Raw genomic sequence first — 17,830 nt, forward strand, 5'->3', positions numbered from 1 at the left:
CCCCGCATTCTCCCTCCGTGATCGTTTGAAACTCTGACACGAAAGGAGATGTCCACGATCCACACATCTTGACCAGATCAGGTTAATATCAAAGTGATAAATCGTCCCAAACTTTTTCTGGCACTTGCTGCCGACAGATCTCGGGCTGTGCGCATGTGCGAAGGTGTCCAGACTGACAATGCTGGAGAGATAGCGCGTTTGGATTGAGAAACCCAGAGAAAAAGGACCGAGAAAAAACAAAAAGGAGGAAAAAAAGATCCAAGAAAAAATCCAAACAAACCCACGCCGAGAGACTGGCACCATGAGGTCCAAAGGCAGGGCACGGAAACTGGCCACGAGTAGGTGCAACATCCCTTTCTTTTTTCCTTTTGAAACATGCCATCTTATATACCTATAGACTGTCGCTGTTATCACTGCGTTTATCAATAGTTTCGGTAACGATTTCATTTCTGCCAGAAAAGCAAAATCTCGCGCTCACCTGTTAAAAGTGACAGAACGATGACATTGTCGCGAAAGAAAAAAAATAAACGGTGTCAGAAGTAGAGTTTAAAGTTTCGGGAGCGATGGAGGAACTTTCTGCAGGGCGTCCGCTTCACTATTGGAATTGCTCGTTGCATGTAGTGGGCGCTGTAGCGTAATGTTGTGTATTGTAGGTTAAAATCTCATGTCCCGTGCAGCGGCGGTTGTATTGCAATCACTGCACACTGCTGCTGTGGGCTGCTGGTCACTTCAGTTTTGCGGGGAGCAACTTGGAAAAGGCAGGTTGCTGGAGAGAAATAAGGAGAAAACGAGGATTTAGACAGGCATGGTAAATGTCTCGGGGAAGGGGGAATTGTTAGTAACTCTGTGTGTGTCATATTCGAGCTCGTATTAATGCGTAATCTGCGTTGATTGTTAAATTATATGGTACTCTGGGAAAAAAATAACACTTTGATGTTTTAATTCATTTGATGCAGGAATGTTATAGTTTGCAGAATTAACACTGTAATTTGATTATTGCAGGAGGCAGGCTGTTAACAAAATTCATTTTGGATGAAATATTAACTTAAAATATTCAATGAGTCTGATTAAATTAAGTGTAATCTCGAAGCACTCTTGTCATTAAATCGATTTAATTACTTGGACCCAATCAGCTATAAGAATTAATGCAAGGAGATGATTGATATGGCTATTCATGCATTGATTTGCTACAATAAATTATCAAGAATTGCATTCTTTTTTTTCTAAAGCTTTGTCAGTCAAGCTCCAGTCCACATGTTTTGATATTTTTCATTAGTGTTTTCCGTAAATATGTGTCTGCTGCCTTTTATTTGAGTTTTGACTGACTTTTAATTGCTGAGGTTCTCATTGTAAAAGACACACCATTAATCGAGAATTGAATTGCAGATTTTAGGAGGAAATTAGACAGGGAGGTAAACGGAAAGGCAACAGTGTAATGGCCCAGGCCTGAAATATTCTGTAGTGTTTACAGCAAGTTTTAAAAAAGGACGTTGTGATTTTCATGAGAGTTTCAGTCAGTTCAGTGAGCAGGGTTTGTATCCCATTTTTGCAGACAATAATTTAATTTTTTTTTTTTGCATGCTATTGAAACTAAAATAAACTAAATAAAACACTGGTTTAGCAGCTGCACCACATGTCTAAAATTATTTGGACAGTTAACGCCAAGTTATGGTGAAGTTGTTGCATGCGGTCAGTTTAAATCGATTTTAAATTACTTTATTTAATTACTTTACAGAACAATATAAAAGAGAAAAACTGAAAAAAAGTGAATAAACATGGGAATCGTGGATTCATGTGTCGTGTTTCTATTGAATGTTTAGAAAATATTGTGATACGCTTTAGGGAAAAGGTGTGCGCGCACAAAAACAGGCACACACACAAACATCGTCATCATCATCATCATCATCAACAACAGGAAAGAAAACACTTGGTTTTCTTTGCAGCGGCCCTCTGGGTCTCTCTTGACTGTGCAAAACAAAACTTTTGTTTTGGAATTTTTTATTATTCTGCACATACACACACAGCAAGCAACAGCCGCATCACCGTGTCTGCATACTTGCAAACAATTAAAGCCATGCTCTCTAATATAGTAAGGATAGTTCCTTGTTTATTAAACGATTATTATTATGGAGATGGAAGACGAAGATGTCTACCTCTTCAGTCAGAGTGGGGGGAATGTTCAGGGTCCCCGGAGGAGCGGGCCCGCTCTGGCCCCCAGCCAGGTCTGCACAGTGTCAACAGTGAATATTTAAATTCCCAGACCCCTCATAAGAGCTCTGCTGGTAAATGCGTTCAGTGTGTGCCTCCCGCCTGTCCGGAGAAGTCGTGTTAAAACGGGCATGTACGGGGGCCTCCCTGCAGAACAGTCGTGTGATAAAAAAGGGGGTGGATGTAATAGAGGAGGTGATGGAGAGGTGGTAAACGTAAGAGTGATTGATGGAGGTTGACTGATTAGTCCGCACGTCCAGATGTAATGCGGTGCGCCACAAAAACTCGCTTTTGCTTCCCAACTAAGTATAGCCAAGGCGTGCAGGCCGCACCCCGTGGTGAATTGTGGGCTATACAGAAAGCTGAAGGAGGGGGGCTTTGATGATCCAAACTAGCCCGGTGCAGGCCTAATTAAAGGTCCACTTAGCATATTTGTGTCCCAATAAAAAACCTCTTGATTATTATGTGTTTAGAGGTCCTTGATAATTTGTTAGGAATAATTACAATCACGATTAATCACATATAATCCACTTATAGTAATATTGTGATTTACAGACCTCTATGTAAAACTTAATTCCATTTTTTAACGCAGTGAAAAAAAATATTGACCGAAAGGAAAAGTTCCATGAAAATTATTTGGAGGCTTAACAAGTGTCAATGGAGCATTGAAATCCAGTTTGTGTCCCAAGGCACAGACTTGTGCACTTGATAATCATTTTTCACATTTACCACAATATTTAGTCAGTCATCACTCATTGATGCGCCCGCTCCCACCAAAATGTGGCACAAATCATTTTTTTAGATGGAAATTTTACACATTGCCTCCCCTGATTGGCACGCGAGAAGATGTGCGTGCGTGCAACAGAGAGAGAGAGGGAGAGAGAGAGGGAGAGAGAGAGGCCTCGCGCGCCTCGGTGTCTCGCTGTCTGTCAGCGCCTCTCCTCTCCGGAGCTGAGAAGTGCGTCGTCCTCCTCACATTGTGCAATGGGCCATGCATCTCGCGTTTGTCTGGCGGAGCTCATTAAAACGGTTAATAGATCGGCCCATTTAAAAGGTGAGAGGGAGCGGGCCGGCGCGAGGAAAGTGAAATAGAGACCCCATTAAACAGCCCTTGTTGTCCCGGAGCGGTGCTCTTTGCCTGCGCTCCGCTTGGTGCCAAAGCTCCGTATACAAATGTCCCATATCTCCTTTAGTAATGGACTGGGTCAGGAATCATTGGGGCCCACGGCAGAGGTTACTCCTTGTTAATCTTTGCTTTGAACTTGTTTTCTTATGCAAATAAATTACCGTTTAGCCAATTTATCTAATCAGGTTTATTTTTTTCAAGTTCCACCGAGTAAATTCATGTCAAGCATATATTTTCAAATCAGTCCGTGGTGTGAGGCTCATCTTAAAACTCAAATAGGACTTATCACTTCAGTGAAGTACTAAGGGAATAATCTAAAAATTTGTTGGTTTATAGAGAGTAAAAAATAAATTATTTTACACCATCATCCAGTTCACTATATAAAAGATTTCAGTCATTTATTTTTAAGGCCTTAATGTAATATTCACTCGTTTTTTTTGAGTTCGTGTTTGTTTTAGACCAAAATTTGTGTGTAAAATGCCCTTGCAAACTTGAAGTCCTTGTGTGAAAAGGTGCTAAAGCGTTCTGTCAGTTGCTTTGGAAAGGTGATGGTTTTCTGCTTAAAAGTTGTTGATGTGTAACAATTATGTGATCAGTCTACAGAGGGGTAAAAGCACATTTATGACCAAGTATCCACATTGCTTTAGCTGCTGAATACTTGTCAGGTGTAAAGCATATCACATATGCTCACACGCAGATGCCGCCTTTGCGAGTGTATTCGTTGTGTTTTGAGGTACAAGTGTGTCTGTGTGTGTTGATGAGTGTGGGGTGGCGGCGGGCAGGTTGACTATGACCCAGGCTCTCTCATCTATCAACGCCCCCATTCGTCTGACATGTCGTCCACTTTCCTCCTCTCTTACGATGGGAGAAGCCTCCCCCACCCCTCTCAGAACATGGCTCTTTTTGGAAGGTCTCTGATGTTAATGAGTCGTCCAGGACTCGGTCGCAGGGCTGTAAACAGAGAGCTGATGAGGTTAGTGGTTTGTTTATGCACTGTTGTCACCCACTTGAAGGATGGCCCCTGTCCTGAGCAACTAGGGAGCTTCCAGGCCTCGTCACGGGTCCCCTCTCAGGGCCCTGACACAGTGGCCTTGCCCCAAGGGCTTCTGTCCCGTCTCTACTCCCTCTTTTCCAGCTGCACTCCTCTGTCTCAGTCCATCATGTATGTGGGGAATTTTATAATGCATTAAAGCTCACAGACAAGCATTTTTTTATGAATGCTGCCCTGGTAGCAGGTGAAAAAAGTGTGTCGTATGGGTGAGGCACTAGTGTTTGTTGATGGTGGTGTGTTGTTGTTGTTGGGGGGTGGTACGGTGCAGCGACCCAGACAGGGCAGTGTGGGAACACCAAGGGATGCATGGAGGGAGGGAGGGTGAGAGGGTGTTGTGCAGCAACATGTCAAGCCTGGGAACCGCTGTGTGTTTACCACAGGGAAACCGTACCAACACAGAACAATGAGCACGCCTTACCCCTTCTAAATAAAAAAAGGCATTTCTGCTTTCTTCTCCCCCCCTAAAGGTCATGGAGTTAGAGATAGGGAGTCCACACAAAAGCCTCCAGTCTGTCGGCAGTCTGGTCTGGCCCAGTACGGTGCCAAGGCTGAGGTCATTATCAACAGAGCAGTCCCAAGCTAAGCATATTTTTATAGATTGTGCTTGTGTGTGTGTTTTGAGGGGAGGCGAGCATGTGTGTATGTGCTTATTTGGAAGAGCTGAGTGTGTATGTGCAAGTTTTAGTGTGATGCACAAAACAAAGGCGGTCTGTGGAGTGTAAAGCAAAGTCGTCAAATGTGCGACTCGCCGCCATTTTCTCATCACAAATTGGTCTGAGATAAATGGCATTTTGCTGAGTTGAAAAGTTTACTCAGACATCAAACTGATTTGTGTCGTTATGATGTCTGAGGAGTTATAATGTAAACAGATTGCTGATGGTGCGCCTTGCCCGGGCTATTAATGAGGCGGTGTGAAGTTAGCACTCCTTGGCGTGCTTTGAGATAGAGATGTCTGTTAGCTAATTAAAGAAACTCAATCATTTTATACTCCAATCAATTACCTGAAGCAGGTGGTAGGAACAGGGCCCGACACTCTGGCCTCATGTCTCACATCAGCTAACTACCTGAAGTCACTTTACTACATTGTTGAGTGCTTTTATGAGGAGAAAGACCAAACAAGAGGCTTGATATGACTTTATTCTAGCTGCCAATCTTTGTACGCCACACTTAAATCAAGACTGCAGACATGATTTTATGTTTGTGTGTATTTTACGGGCTGCAGTGTGATCATTTTACTCTTTCTTTTTAATATCTCCCCCAGCAATCCCAAATAAGAATAAGCAGGCACAGTAAATATACGTATATGTATCAATTTCATCCCACGTCCTGATTTTTTATGACCCTTTAAAGGATAGTTCAGATTTTTTTATGTGGTATAAGGTACTTATCCATAGTCAGTGTATTACATGTGGTAAATGGCAGTCTGCACCCACCCAGTTTGGAGAAGCAGGCTGCAGTTTGACACGAAATCTAAGTAATGTACTGCTGTGGGGGCCAGCAACAAAATGCATTTTAGCCCCATGTAAAAAACATCCCACCTTAAAAAAAATGTCATCATCATTTCAATTGTATGCTATATTTAGAATATTTTCACTGCTTTTCCTCTTTGTCAGACAGTGATTTTCAATGACAAAATTATGCCATTATAACTCTCTATTCAAAGCCAGACTCCACTGAGGAAAAACTGTGATTTAGCATCCCTGAACACAGGAGCTGCTGGTCTACCGCTGCCTCCATCAGTTACTTTGTTTGTGTTATGTGTGACTTTGGCATTTAAAAGAGTTTTTTCGGAGTCACCAAGGTTGTGCAATAACACAAACTAACTGACTGACAGAAGCAGCGGCAGACTGGCACCTCCTGTGTTCAGTGAGCTAAATTACTGTTTTTGTCAAAGGAGTTTAGTGGCTTTAATTAGAGTATAGATGAGGAACTGAAGCCTTAATGGCTTTCTCATCAAAACGGGCCATCTTAAGGAAAGGTAAAGCGATGAAAATACTCTCAGTATAGCATACATTTAAACTGATACTGATATTGTTCATATATCCTGTTAACTTATTTTGAATATCACCAAAGTTCAGTATCTTTGCACTGGCAGGTATGCTTAAGTGTTTGCTTGTGGACATTTTTGTTAATCACTGTCAGAGTGTGTTGACAGAGAGACCAGTGTTTTTTTCTTCTCACTCTTACACACTGGAGAGAGCACATAGCTATAAACAGGAATTACCCAACAATCGCTTTGTGAATGTGGCGATAACAGCGTGTTCCAGCACTGCTCGGGGATCTCCCTGGGTGGAGCAGGCTGGCCTTAGGGATGGAAGGAGTGAGGGAGGGAGAGGAGGAAAGTCATTCTTGATTAACAGGGGCCAAACAGGGCGTCAGGTCGTGCCCGTCTGTGGCTGAATAGAGAGGATAGGACACTGCGGAGAAGTCAGGTGTGTACGTTTATGTGTTTGTGCGCTATGTGTGTGTGATTCCTGTACACCTTTCATCTCTGCCACAACAAGCCCCCCACTCTCCATGCTGAAGCTCATTAAGCAGTGACCTCTCACCCCCGCAGGACGGGAGAGATGAGGGTAGGAGACATGATCAAAGCTGTGGCCTTCCTGATGAAGTTTGCGCTGCACCACATTCACCTGATTGAATCTGATAGCAGCTGTCTCGCCTGTGTTGCAGCGCTGCAAGTGGTTACAGTGGGAGACACAAAGAGGAAAAGTCATGACAAGCTGTTAATTCATTATTAAAGGTAAAGTAGGTAGGGACAGCAAGCTGATAAACTTTAAGATTTTAAGAAAAATGGGTGGTAGTTATCACAGCGCTCCTGTTTTTACATAGAGGACACTCAAATGAGAAAAGTGTTTAATGGTAGGTGAGCAAAATTTTCTCATTCTGTTGTTTTTCAGTGTTGCTATTTTTTCTGGATGGATCTCTAAGTTACCCAGATCAAGTTTTTGGGACATGATTATCTTTCTACTGGTAGTGAGGCATGCCTCATCAATGTTCAACACTGTTCCACCTCCAATCCCTTGTCTGAGAAAAGGAAACACCACGTCCTTGTCCTCAGAGATCTGTCTTGATGACTTCCCCTCTGTGTGTGTCTGCATAAGCGGTGCACCTTCTGCGTGCACACAAATGTTGTTGGTCAGCCAGGGTCGTCGTAGAGGAAAGAATGCGGCCGTGGAAAGGAATGCAGGGCTGATTAGCGCTTTTTACCTGTAAGTGAACTGGACGTGCCGGCGTGTGATGAGACCGAGGAAACAAGGGAACAATAGGACAGTAGAGATTCCTTTCCACGCCGCATTCCAGCGATCCTGCAGTCAGGGCCCCCCGCTCGGAGCTTTGATGAACCCTTCTCGCGGCTTCCTGGGATTGTCGCTCCTCCACAAACACAAAAACATAAAGCGGTCGGTGAGCGGGGCCAGGGAAGAGAGAGCACGGCCCTCCTCAGGATGTCCTGTTTTGATTAGCGTTAGCATCCTAAATGCACCATAGAAATATTATTCTAACACGGAGAAGAGCTTAGTGGTGACACATCCACTTCTTTCCACTCTTCGACCTCCAGGGTCAGATACACTACAATGAGCCAGGAATCAAAGAGGTGCTCCTCACCCAGTGATCTGACTGAGGAAATCATGTGAGGGAAAACAAGGCGATAAAACGATAGGGAGAGCTTTCGGGGCCTGTCAACAGGTGGGAGTATGTCATGCTAGTTCTTTAGAAGAAATATCTGACCATTGCTGGAATTATTATATCAATATTTTAACTTTTTGTTGAATGACAGGAAATGGCGTAGGTGGTTTTCAGAAATCCTTTCCCATGCCAGACTGAGCACATTTTCCTCCTCAGATCAGAGGAGACTGTCGGTTTCTATGAGAATTTTCAGCAAAAAAAAAAAAAGAAATCACAGTGGGTAAACACTGATTTATGTGCTTTTAAGTTGGGAATCAAATTTTACTGCCACGTGAAGCCCTTTGTCACACCTTAATAGCTACCACCAACAGCTAACAGCTTGTACTATTAAAGGGGAATTACATCATTTTTCAAAATTCATGCATGTTATATATAGTCCAATAATTTTAGTAAACATAAACAACTCTCTTCTAAATCCTTAAACTTGAGTGCTAAAACTCAAATCTGTGATATAATCAGTTATAAAGTCCCAAGCTGCTGCACGGACAATAATTTGGGAAAGATTTAATAGATAACATCCAAATGTAGCACGAATTTTTAACAAGATTTATAGAAAATTGACACCAATAATAATAGAATTTCTGTGCATTTCCATTCACTAGTGTTATGCAAATATTGGGAGTTTGTTCATTGAGATAAGCAGTATGTAGTGTTCATTTTTCAGTCAGAGAGCTAGAGAGCGCGACGACATGGCGTAATTAAAAGAGCGCAAGTCAAACCTAAAACAATGGATATATGTGTAACAACAGAGAACACACTGAAGAATGGAAATAAAAAGTTTTGACAACTAGAATTATAGTTATGTGCTTTTGAGAGAGTTCTGGTTACAGTTCTGTGTGCATAAGCATGTTTAAAGCATATAGTGTCAACATATAGAGAGCTTACAGTGGCCTACGCCATGACTGTACATCATCATTTATCCCTAAATCTGTTTCCCTTGCATGTGTTTGCATTTACCTTATAACAATATAAACTTTTTCATCTACCCCAAGTGTAAAGACCTTTTTTCAGTTCTCCGTTGTTTTTCTGAATTGTTGGCATTTACACTTAGATTTTTTAATGTGCAAATTGAAAATGTGCATATAGACAGGTAGCTAGAAACGCACCTATTGAGAGCAGCCTGAGGAATGCTGAGTATATGGGTACATTTGGTTTCAGAACTGGGAACTCTGCAATAGAATAAAGCTCATTTAAGTGTAAAAAGATACACAACCTGTGGATCCAAAATCAGGCTCTCGTTCAGACTTTACACTCAATGACAACACAAGTTTGAGATTTACTTCTCTGGTTTCTGGCTTTGAGAGAGAGAGAGGTTCACAATATTGATATTTCTCTGGACTTGGAAATAACATACTGGAATTCTTAATTTAGGTGGTGCCCCCCCTTCAACTCAAGCTGTTATTTAATTAGTATTTTATGGTGAGAGAACTAAGGTTTATAACACAAAAACAGTCAAACAACTAAAATAGCTTTTATGCTGATAAAACGGAGATGATTTCAGTTGGCTGAAATTCGTAATTTAAGGCCCGTTTCACACAGTACACATTAGAAGTGCGCGACTTCAGCCTTGTCGAACTGCAGTGTGTTTCATGCTTGTGGTGTTCACACATGAAGCATTGTTGCAATGTCGCTGCCTGCAGATATTAGTACTGTACTTTCATATTCATAAGTACAAAGTTCACTCATTTATGAAGTCGTCCAAGATCCTGCGTAGCCGTCATCACGGTCCTGTAAATATTTCAAAATAAAATGCATTGTATCAGTAACTGATGGGATTCTGTCCACAGAGACACTGTCTGAGGGCTTTTGTTTTTAAAGGGAAGCAGGGAGGTTGGAGTAAAACAGCTGTCTTTGTAGGCTGTTTCCTCATCCCTGTGACAGAGAGAGACTTTTAAACTGCAGTAAAAAGTGGTATAGAGTCAATATATTCATCAAAGCACCATTTTCACTGTCTATGGCAGGCAGCTGAGATGCGCCTGACAAGTGCTGCTCAAACGGACAGTGTGCACGCTCTAACTTGATAACATGGGCGCCGAAATAAAAAGCAACATGCTCGGCGCTGCTCAAGCGCTCCTAATGCGCGCTGTGTGAAATGGGCCTAACTGATGATATTTTCCTTTAAGAATGTACCTTAGTTGTGTGTTTTGAGCAGCAGCTCTAACACACAGTGTCCTCTTTCAGCAGCCAACACCACATCTTTTCTGTCTCCTGTGGAATCAGAGAGCAGTGAAGCATTGCAGCATGGTTTGTTGTTTTGCTGGTGCTTGAGGGCTTTAGTTTGACAGGAGGGCACCACTTTGTTCACCTCAGTGTCCAGAGAGGACCCCTAGGGGCCTCTGGGCCTGGACGTCTCTGTCAGGGCTGTGGCAGGACTGGGGCAGCGAGGGGCCCCGCTGCTCACTGGGTCAGCGGACAAGCTAATCGATTTTATCTCCGTTTCACACACCACGCCAAACCTCTGCTGGCCTGATATTTACATGTTCACTGTTCAGAAGATTATGCTCCCTCCATCGTCTGTCTCTCTTTCTTTCTCATACTCTCCCACCATGTTTCTTGTGTTTCTCTACTGTGTTTTGTCTACATCTCTTTCATTCTTTATCTCTCTCCCTCGCTCCATCTCACCCCCCCTCCCTTGAAGGGAGCATTTTAAATTTAGCCTCCATGCCCGTCTCAGGGTTGGAGCTCCCCTTGAGGGAAGCTGGTGGGCAGGCAGAGGAGCCCTTGTTTTCTCGGCCATTCCTCTGGATGAAGCGTTGGAACAAGGGAATGAAAGCTTTGAGAAAGGTCTGGAAACTACCCATTCATCAGTGTAAGGAGATACCGCGCTGACAGTTAGCAGACGGCCAGCCAAGTACAACACGGGACAGCCGCGTGGGCCTGCAGCGCTCGGCTCAACAGACAGACGGAGCGAGACCAGACCAAACACCCCACTCATCTCTGTTCGAGGAAATAACATATGTTAGCATTTTACGCATTTTATTCTGATTCTCTTGCGCCGAGTGCCTCAAGTGCGAACAGTAGAATAAGTGAATGATTACTGGTGCAATCATAACTAATATAGTAATAAAGAAGAGCAGGGGGCAACAAAGTATAGCACCGCAGACAAATAATGATTACATGCTGTCATTTAAGTAGTGGAGCAAACTGTGGTTAGTTCACTTATTTTCTGATTTGGCAGAATTGACAACTTTTTCTACTTTTCAAGGTCCTTAAAGTAAATTGTGTTTTCTGTTCTAGAAACTTTTAGAGGTATTTTGTGTAAGATTCCACATTCGTATCGGTTGACTATTTTCGTGTCCTCTCTGTCTCGTGAGCCCCTCTCTCTCCATATCTTCCCGTCAGCCACTGCAGAGGGGCAGAATACATGCATACCCTCAGGGGCAGTAATACAAGTATGAAAGCAAAGATTTATATGCACCCATAAACACATGCACCTACACATGAATATTTATTCATTCTTAAAAGAAATTTGGACACAGCACCCACACACATACATACATGGACATGTACTTGCTGTGCTGGGATGGGACAGCGCATTGGCAGAGCAGTACAGGGTGGGACATTGCAGGTGTGAGTCTGTGTCTCTCTGCCCTGCCATTAATCGCTGCCATCTGACAGTTCAATCTACGAGGGGCCGAGCAGAACAGCCGGCTGGTTACCAGGGCAGGTCATTACTGAGCATGGAGGCAGCCAATCGCATCAGCGATCAATGACAAAGGCTGTGGGGGGGGGGGGGGGTGAAAAAAGTGAGGGAGAAGTAGAGGGTTGAGAAAGACAGAGGGTGTGAGAGGCAATGGAGATGTAGGGATGAAGGGAGGGGAAAGGAGAGGTATGGCAGGATAAAGGTAGTTATGCTGCTGAAGGTCAGTTCTTGGTTGTGGAGTGGATGACAAACAGGCTGTCAACTGCCAAGAAATGGAGATATTCATCCGATGCTGCACAACTAAAAAATATGGCCCGTTGCACGTGCACGCACATAAATGCACACAGACGCAGTCATCGCCATTGCAGCTTGATTGAGAATGCAGCAGGGGAATTTAGTGTGAGCCATTGTTTTATGAATTCCATATACAAGGTGTTGGCAGTCTGCGCTGCCCTTTTAGTGGTCAGTTTGGGCTGCGCTGTAGTAAAAGTAATGACTGGCTGTGAATTAAAAAAAATCAGTTCATGAAAATGCCACAACTCCCCTGTGGCCCCGCCTCCACTGCCCACCACGTTACCACGGGAACAGCTGCCATGGTGAAGTCCGTCCAGTGGTGTTTACCCAGCCCCAAAAGTCAAACACAGTCTCCCTGTAACAGAAGGAATTCCTTGCGCTTTACAACATTTATCATATTTCATAACCCAGGGAATGTCACTTTCACCGTCTCACCCATGTTTTCTCTTTTAAAAAAAAAAAAAAAAAGTTGATGAGGCGATTAATTGATGTTGTGGGTGACAGTATTTGGCCAGAGCTCTGATAAAACAACAGTGAGATCTCTCTTTTCTCCCTAGAGGCCTAGAATAGCAGGACTGGTCGTTTATCCTGCACTATCTCTCAGCAGATCCACTGGCCTTCTCTCCCAGAAACACACAACACACACACACACACACACACACACACACACACACACACACACACACAGAGGCCATCCCAGCGTGGACACCAGTGAGTGATGATGAGTCATTATAGAGAGTGTGCCCTTCGACCTCCTCCAGTCTTTATGGATCACTCTCTGGCAGAATCATATTCCCTAATGCCAAGTTTCTGTCCATCTGCCTGCCTGTCTGTCAGACAGTCAGGCCCCTTAGTCTCTCTCTTTCTCTCTCTCCCATACTTTCTCTCTCTCCCCTGAGTTTCACACACCAGTTCATCCCAGACATCTCTGTCTCTGTTTATTTTAATAACAAACAGGAAAAATATCTCCCTTTCCCATTACCAAATGTTTGAATTTGATAGTTTTCATGTATTCCATAGTGAGGAAAAATGGACATAAGTGATGATTTGTTCAGATCATTTTTAGATGAACTAGAGAAAGGCTTCAAAAGTCGTCTGTTATCCAAGGGCGGGGTAGTTTAGAAGATTAATTATATCTGTTCGTCCTAACCTACCATGTTCCTCAATGTTGGGATTGGCATGCAGCATCACTGTAGCTCCATTCACAGTAATCCAATACATCATTTTGCATGTAAGTGTTTTCCCTCCATCTATTCCCTCACTTGCATACGTTCGTGGTAATTCCTCAGTGCGCAGAGGAGCAGAGCAGCGAGGAAAAGCAGAGGAAAGGAGTCAGTTTGGATTTCTCTACATCCTCCTCTCTTTTTTTATGTTACTTTGTTAATTCAATACTACCGCTATGCCAAGGGTATTCTGTGTGTAGATCCTGCTGCTAATATGTTTTTTGTGGGCGCTAGCATTTGATCCTTCTCTCAACAAATGCAATTTGTTATGGCCTGATTTGATCAGCTGCAGCAGCATAGTCTCATGCAGGCAGAAGCAGGTAAACCTTTCATACGACAGGTGTTGAAATGTTTTTGCGTCTCCGAGAGGGGGAAACTCTATTACAGGTGTCCTGGACCACGGGGCCCTGCTGGCTCTGATGAAATGCTCTTTGGGTGTTAATGCAATTGTGATTTCGCGTAGCCCGGAGACTAGCCACCTCTGGGGTTTTCAAACTGCCTCTGAAAGGCAGAAAACAAAATCTGGATCCAAACCGTACAATTACAATGGTGAAACTTTGAAGGGCACTTCCTGATGTAACATAGTAATCTCCCGTGGGACACCAGAGAGTGATGCTGTATAATTTTGGTAATGTTTTTGTGGAATAAGCATTGTTGTATGTGTGTGCAGTGCATGCTTATGGTAAAGTGGTACATCTGCACAGCCACTTACATATGCATTGTATACCTTCTACATGAAACACCCTATAACACACTATAACAAGAAAATCAATAAGACTTTGTTGATAAGAGCACTGTTTCAATTTGAATGCCTCTCGTAGCATTCATTCAAACTTAGTTTATTTTGTAATTGTTCCAACTCACATTAAAGCCAAAACTCACCACAGTTGTCCCCAGATTTATACACCACTGAAAATACGACTGGCCCTGCAAAACAAGTGACCCTTTTCAGCCCCTTAAGGGTTCAGAGACATAGGGTGCATGCTAGCTGTCACAACGTCCCAGCCCTGAGCCCCACAGATCAAATACAGGTATGATTTATGTCCGCTGTCTCAGCCTTCACACTGCATGTTCTCCTGCACTGGAGTTGTTGGTCAAACCCAACTGCAGTAGTAATTTGTCTCCTTACATGTGTAGGAGGTGAGGGGCGAAGGTCAGCGAAATGAAAATGACCAGACCTGACAAAATTGTTGTATCTATTTGTGGTTCGAGACAGGATGTTTGTCTGAATGTCTATCTGTCTATTTGTCCATCTGTCTCGCTGCTGTGTTGGCGCCGTGTTTTGTGTCAGTCAGTCGAGACCCTCTGGCTGCAGTCAGCCATTATGGGCACTGATCTGATCCAGCAGGAGTGCAGAGTTCACTGAGGAGATCTGTCTCGGCCAGATAGTATCATTATCATAACACATAGCCTGATGGAAAAGTTTTCACTGGTTTCTCTGGTCCTTATTAATGGCGGTCCTGACTTATTAAGCTCACAAAGCTCCATACAAAAAACTATATATGGTGATTGTGGAATTATTATTAATTCTTGCCTGTATTTTTTTCTACATGCTGTAACAAATGCACTAATGTTTCAGATATGACATTCAGACACCTTTTTGCCTCCCATTTTCTCGCCGGCTTGGCACATCTGACAAGGTTAAGCCTGCAAATTTTGTCGAGAATAGCTTCCTGCATGTGATTACATTTATCATGTATAATTAGGAAGTTCTGCTCTGTCTACACATGATGACCTTTGACCCTGAGTGTGACAGTTGTAGGCTGGTGTTGCCAGACGCCCAAATGTGCTGTCCAGGTCGTGCTGCTCTACAAAGTCTGGTTTCCGCTGTAGGATCAAGTGTCTTAGATCGACTTTCTTTCTGAGCCTTTTGAAACTTCTCTGTGATTTTTTTTTTTCTACTGAGAAGATGTGTCATTTAGACGAGTTGTTTTCAATCTTTTTTTTGTGTCAAGGCCCCCTTAATAGAAAAGATTTCGATTCCTGGACCTCCAAAATTTTGGTTGTTAGATATGATTAAAAGGTGAAAGATGTTGTTCAGTGTCAAGATGACTTCCTCAGATTTCTTATTTTGTCCAGAACCCTAAAATATTCAGTTTACTTTCACAGAGGAGTAAAGAAACCAGAAGCTGGAATCAGAGAAAGTTGACTTTTTTTTTTTTAATTTACACAAACAGATTGTAATATCTGAAAATTAATTGATTAATCTTTGGAGCTCTACTCCTTTTTTTTGGGAAATGAACATATGACAATGAAATGTTTTTTTCCATGTCATTTTGAATTGCAAAAATATTAAGTGAAGTTCAAGCTTCTGTACAACAGAGACATGTTGCGGTATTTCCTATCAGGTTACAGTAAATATAGCTGAACTACAGTAACTTTTTAATGAGTCAATAGTGAACCCACCATAACCTGTGCTCACCCTTTCATACAGAGCGGTGACAGTGGCGTGAAACCCTGCTCCTCAGTGCAACTTTTTCTCTATTTGTTGATGTGTTTCTGCAAACTTCCTATCTGTGGCCCCTTTGTTGCCTGGGCTATAGTTTTCTAATTATTTAAACCCTTCTCTAAACCTTAGCCTTTCTTTCCTCCTTTGTTTTTTTCCTTTATCCTCTTTCCCTCCTTCCCATTGCTCTGTCATTTGTTCTTCCTTTTCCTTTGCGCTTGTACCCTTTTTGTGTTATAATTCCCACCTATTATTTCTGTCCCAAGCCCTCATTAGTCATGTCGCTGTCAGCTGCCAGCTGCAGACACACACACACAGACACACATATACACACAATCACACGTATTCTTGCACATGCACAGGTATGGAAGTCATCAAGGCGAGGTCAAAGGTCTGCCTCATTACCCAGCTCCAGTGAAAACTTTTGGTGTGTTTTATGCACTGGTATCAGAAAGCAGGGGGAGGGAAATAATGAGAGGAAGAGGGGAGACAAGGGGTGCAGAATGAAGCAAGATACTGAAGAAGACTGGTGTGATTTTGGGATGAAATTAGAGAGGAGAATGAGTGATAAAGAGTGTGAAGTGTCTCTTTATCTGTGCTTGATCTGCAAACCAGATCAGTAAAGCCCAGTCAGGAGATGGGAAATTGTGGTTAGGTGGAGGCTTTGAGGGGTTGAACCGAGCTGCTGGGCGGCATACATGACTAGTGTTTCCTGACGTTAAACACAACATCTTTAAATAAAGTCATTAGGAGCAGTCCAACAGAAGCCCATTCATTCATTCATCCTCTTCTCCCAATTCACACACACTCTCTCTTTTTCTCCCACTCAAACACACACACACACATACAGTGTTGAGACTGCATGCCTGCCTGCGACATGATATGCTGACATGTGACAGAAAGCAAAGCAGGAGTGTGTGTGCATGTGCATGTTGAAGTTCAGCCTTGGAGGTCAGAGAGGGGTGTGTGTGTGTGTGTGTGTGTGTGTGTGTGTGTGTGTGTGTGTGTGTGTGTGTGTGTGTGTGTGTGGGGGTCGGGGCGTCAGCTGGGAGCAGTCAGGGGGACATTGGTGATGCAGACTGACATGGGACATAAACACTCAGTAGTATAGTGAAGGGGCCCATTGTCTCAATCGCTGCCACGTCAGTCTCTGTGTAATGGAACGATCTGTCTCTGTATGTTTGTCTAATTGCCCAATCTGTCTCTGTGTCCGTCTGTCTTCTGATATGTCTATCTCACTGCTTGACTGTGTCTTTCTTTCCCTTCTTTTCTGTCTATATTTGAACTTAGGCATGAAGCAGAAGCTTATCCTAAATGTCTACTGGATGATGTGCCGATTTCTGGATGGTTGTGTCTTGTATATGTGTGCTTGTAATGTGTTTTTTTACATGTCTTTGTAAAGTCAAGTCATGTTTAAAAAGCACAATCACACACCAGGAGTTTCAGCACATATCAAATTAAAAGAGAATAAGACACACACACACATACACACACACACACGAAAAAACAAAAACACAGTTGGCATTTACTGGCCTTCTGTGTCTTAAAAAGGACAAAAATTTGAATTTCACATTACGAGAAGTACCGTTTTTAGCAGCAGGTGGAATTTTTAACAAAGTGGTACAGAACATGCAAGGGAGTTATTAGTTGTGGGATTTCAGAGCTGCGTCTAAGCCCAGAAAGGAGGTAAAGGTGTGTGGAGGATATGAGATCTTTGGAGTCAAGGTGCCGGGGACTGTGATGAGGTGTGTGAGATTAATGGGAGTGAACTTGTAAGAGAGGGGAGGCAAGTTAAGGGCGAGGTGCTGAAGACATGGCGGATGGGTGTTGAAGATTTGTGTCCATGTAGGTTTGAGTTTCTGAGTAATAAGCCTGCATGGAAGACAGTTGTGTTTCAAATTTTAAGTGATGTTCTCAGCTGAATTCAGACTTGAGATCCTTAACCCGACGTCCTTTAACATCAACTTTAAATCCTACTGTGTGAGGTGAAATATGTACGGGTGTCAAATCCATACTGGGCTGTTTTATGCATTCGGCAGTAAGATTTAATTCAGCAGCAGAAACATGTGTATGAAAGAGGAAGACGGAGAGACAGAACATGTTAGGATGTCAGATTTGAGGGTTTTACAGGCAAATATGGAGGTGGTTAAAG

General features: G+C 43.0%; 1 protein-coding gene across 1 annotated transcript in view; it reads left to right on the top strand.

The window, feature by feature from the left end:
• Positions 1–213: 213 nt before the first annotated feature.
• Positions 214–17,830, top strand: part of mecom (MDS1 and EVI1 complex locus) — a 147,415-nt gene continuing 129,798 nt past the window's right edge. The window contains 1 exon segment of the mRNA XM_042487042.1: positions 214–338. Coding sequence (XP_042342976.1) covers positions 302–338 — 37 coding nt within the window. The 5' untranslated portion in view covers positions 214–301.

The sequence above is a fragment of the Plectropomus leopardus genome, chromosome 5 (genome assembly GCF_008729295.1).
Source record: "Plectropomus leopardus isolate mb chromosome 5, YSFRI_Pleo_2.0, whole genome shotgun sequence".
Taxonomy (NCBI): Eukaryota; Metazoa; Chordata; class Actinopteri; order Perciformes; family Serranidae; genus Plectropomus; species Plectropomus leopardus.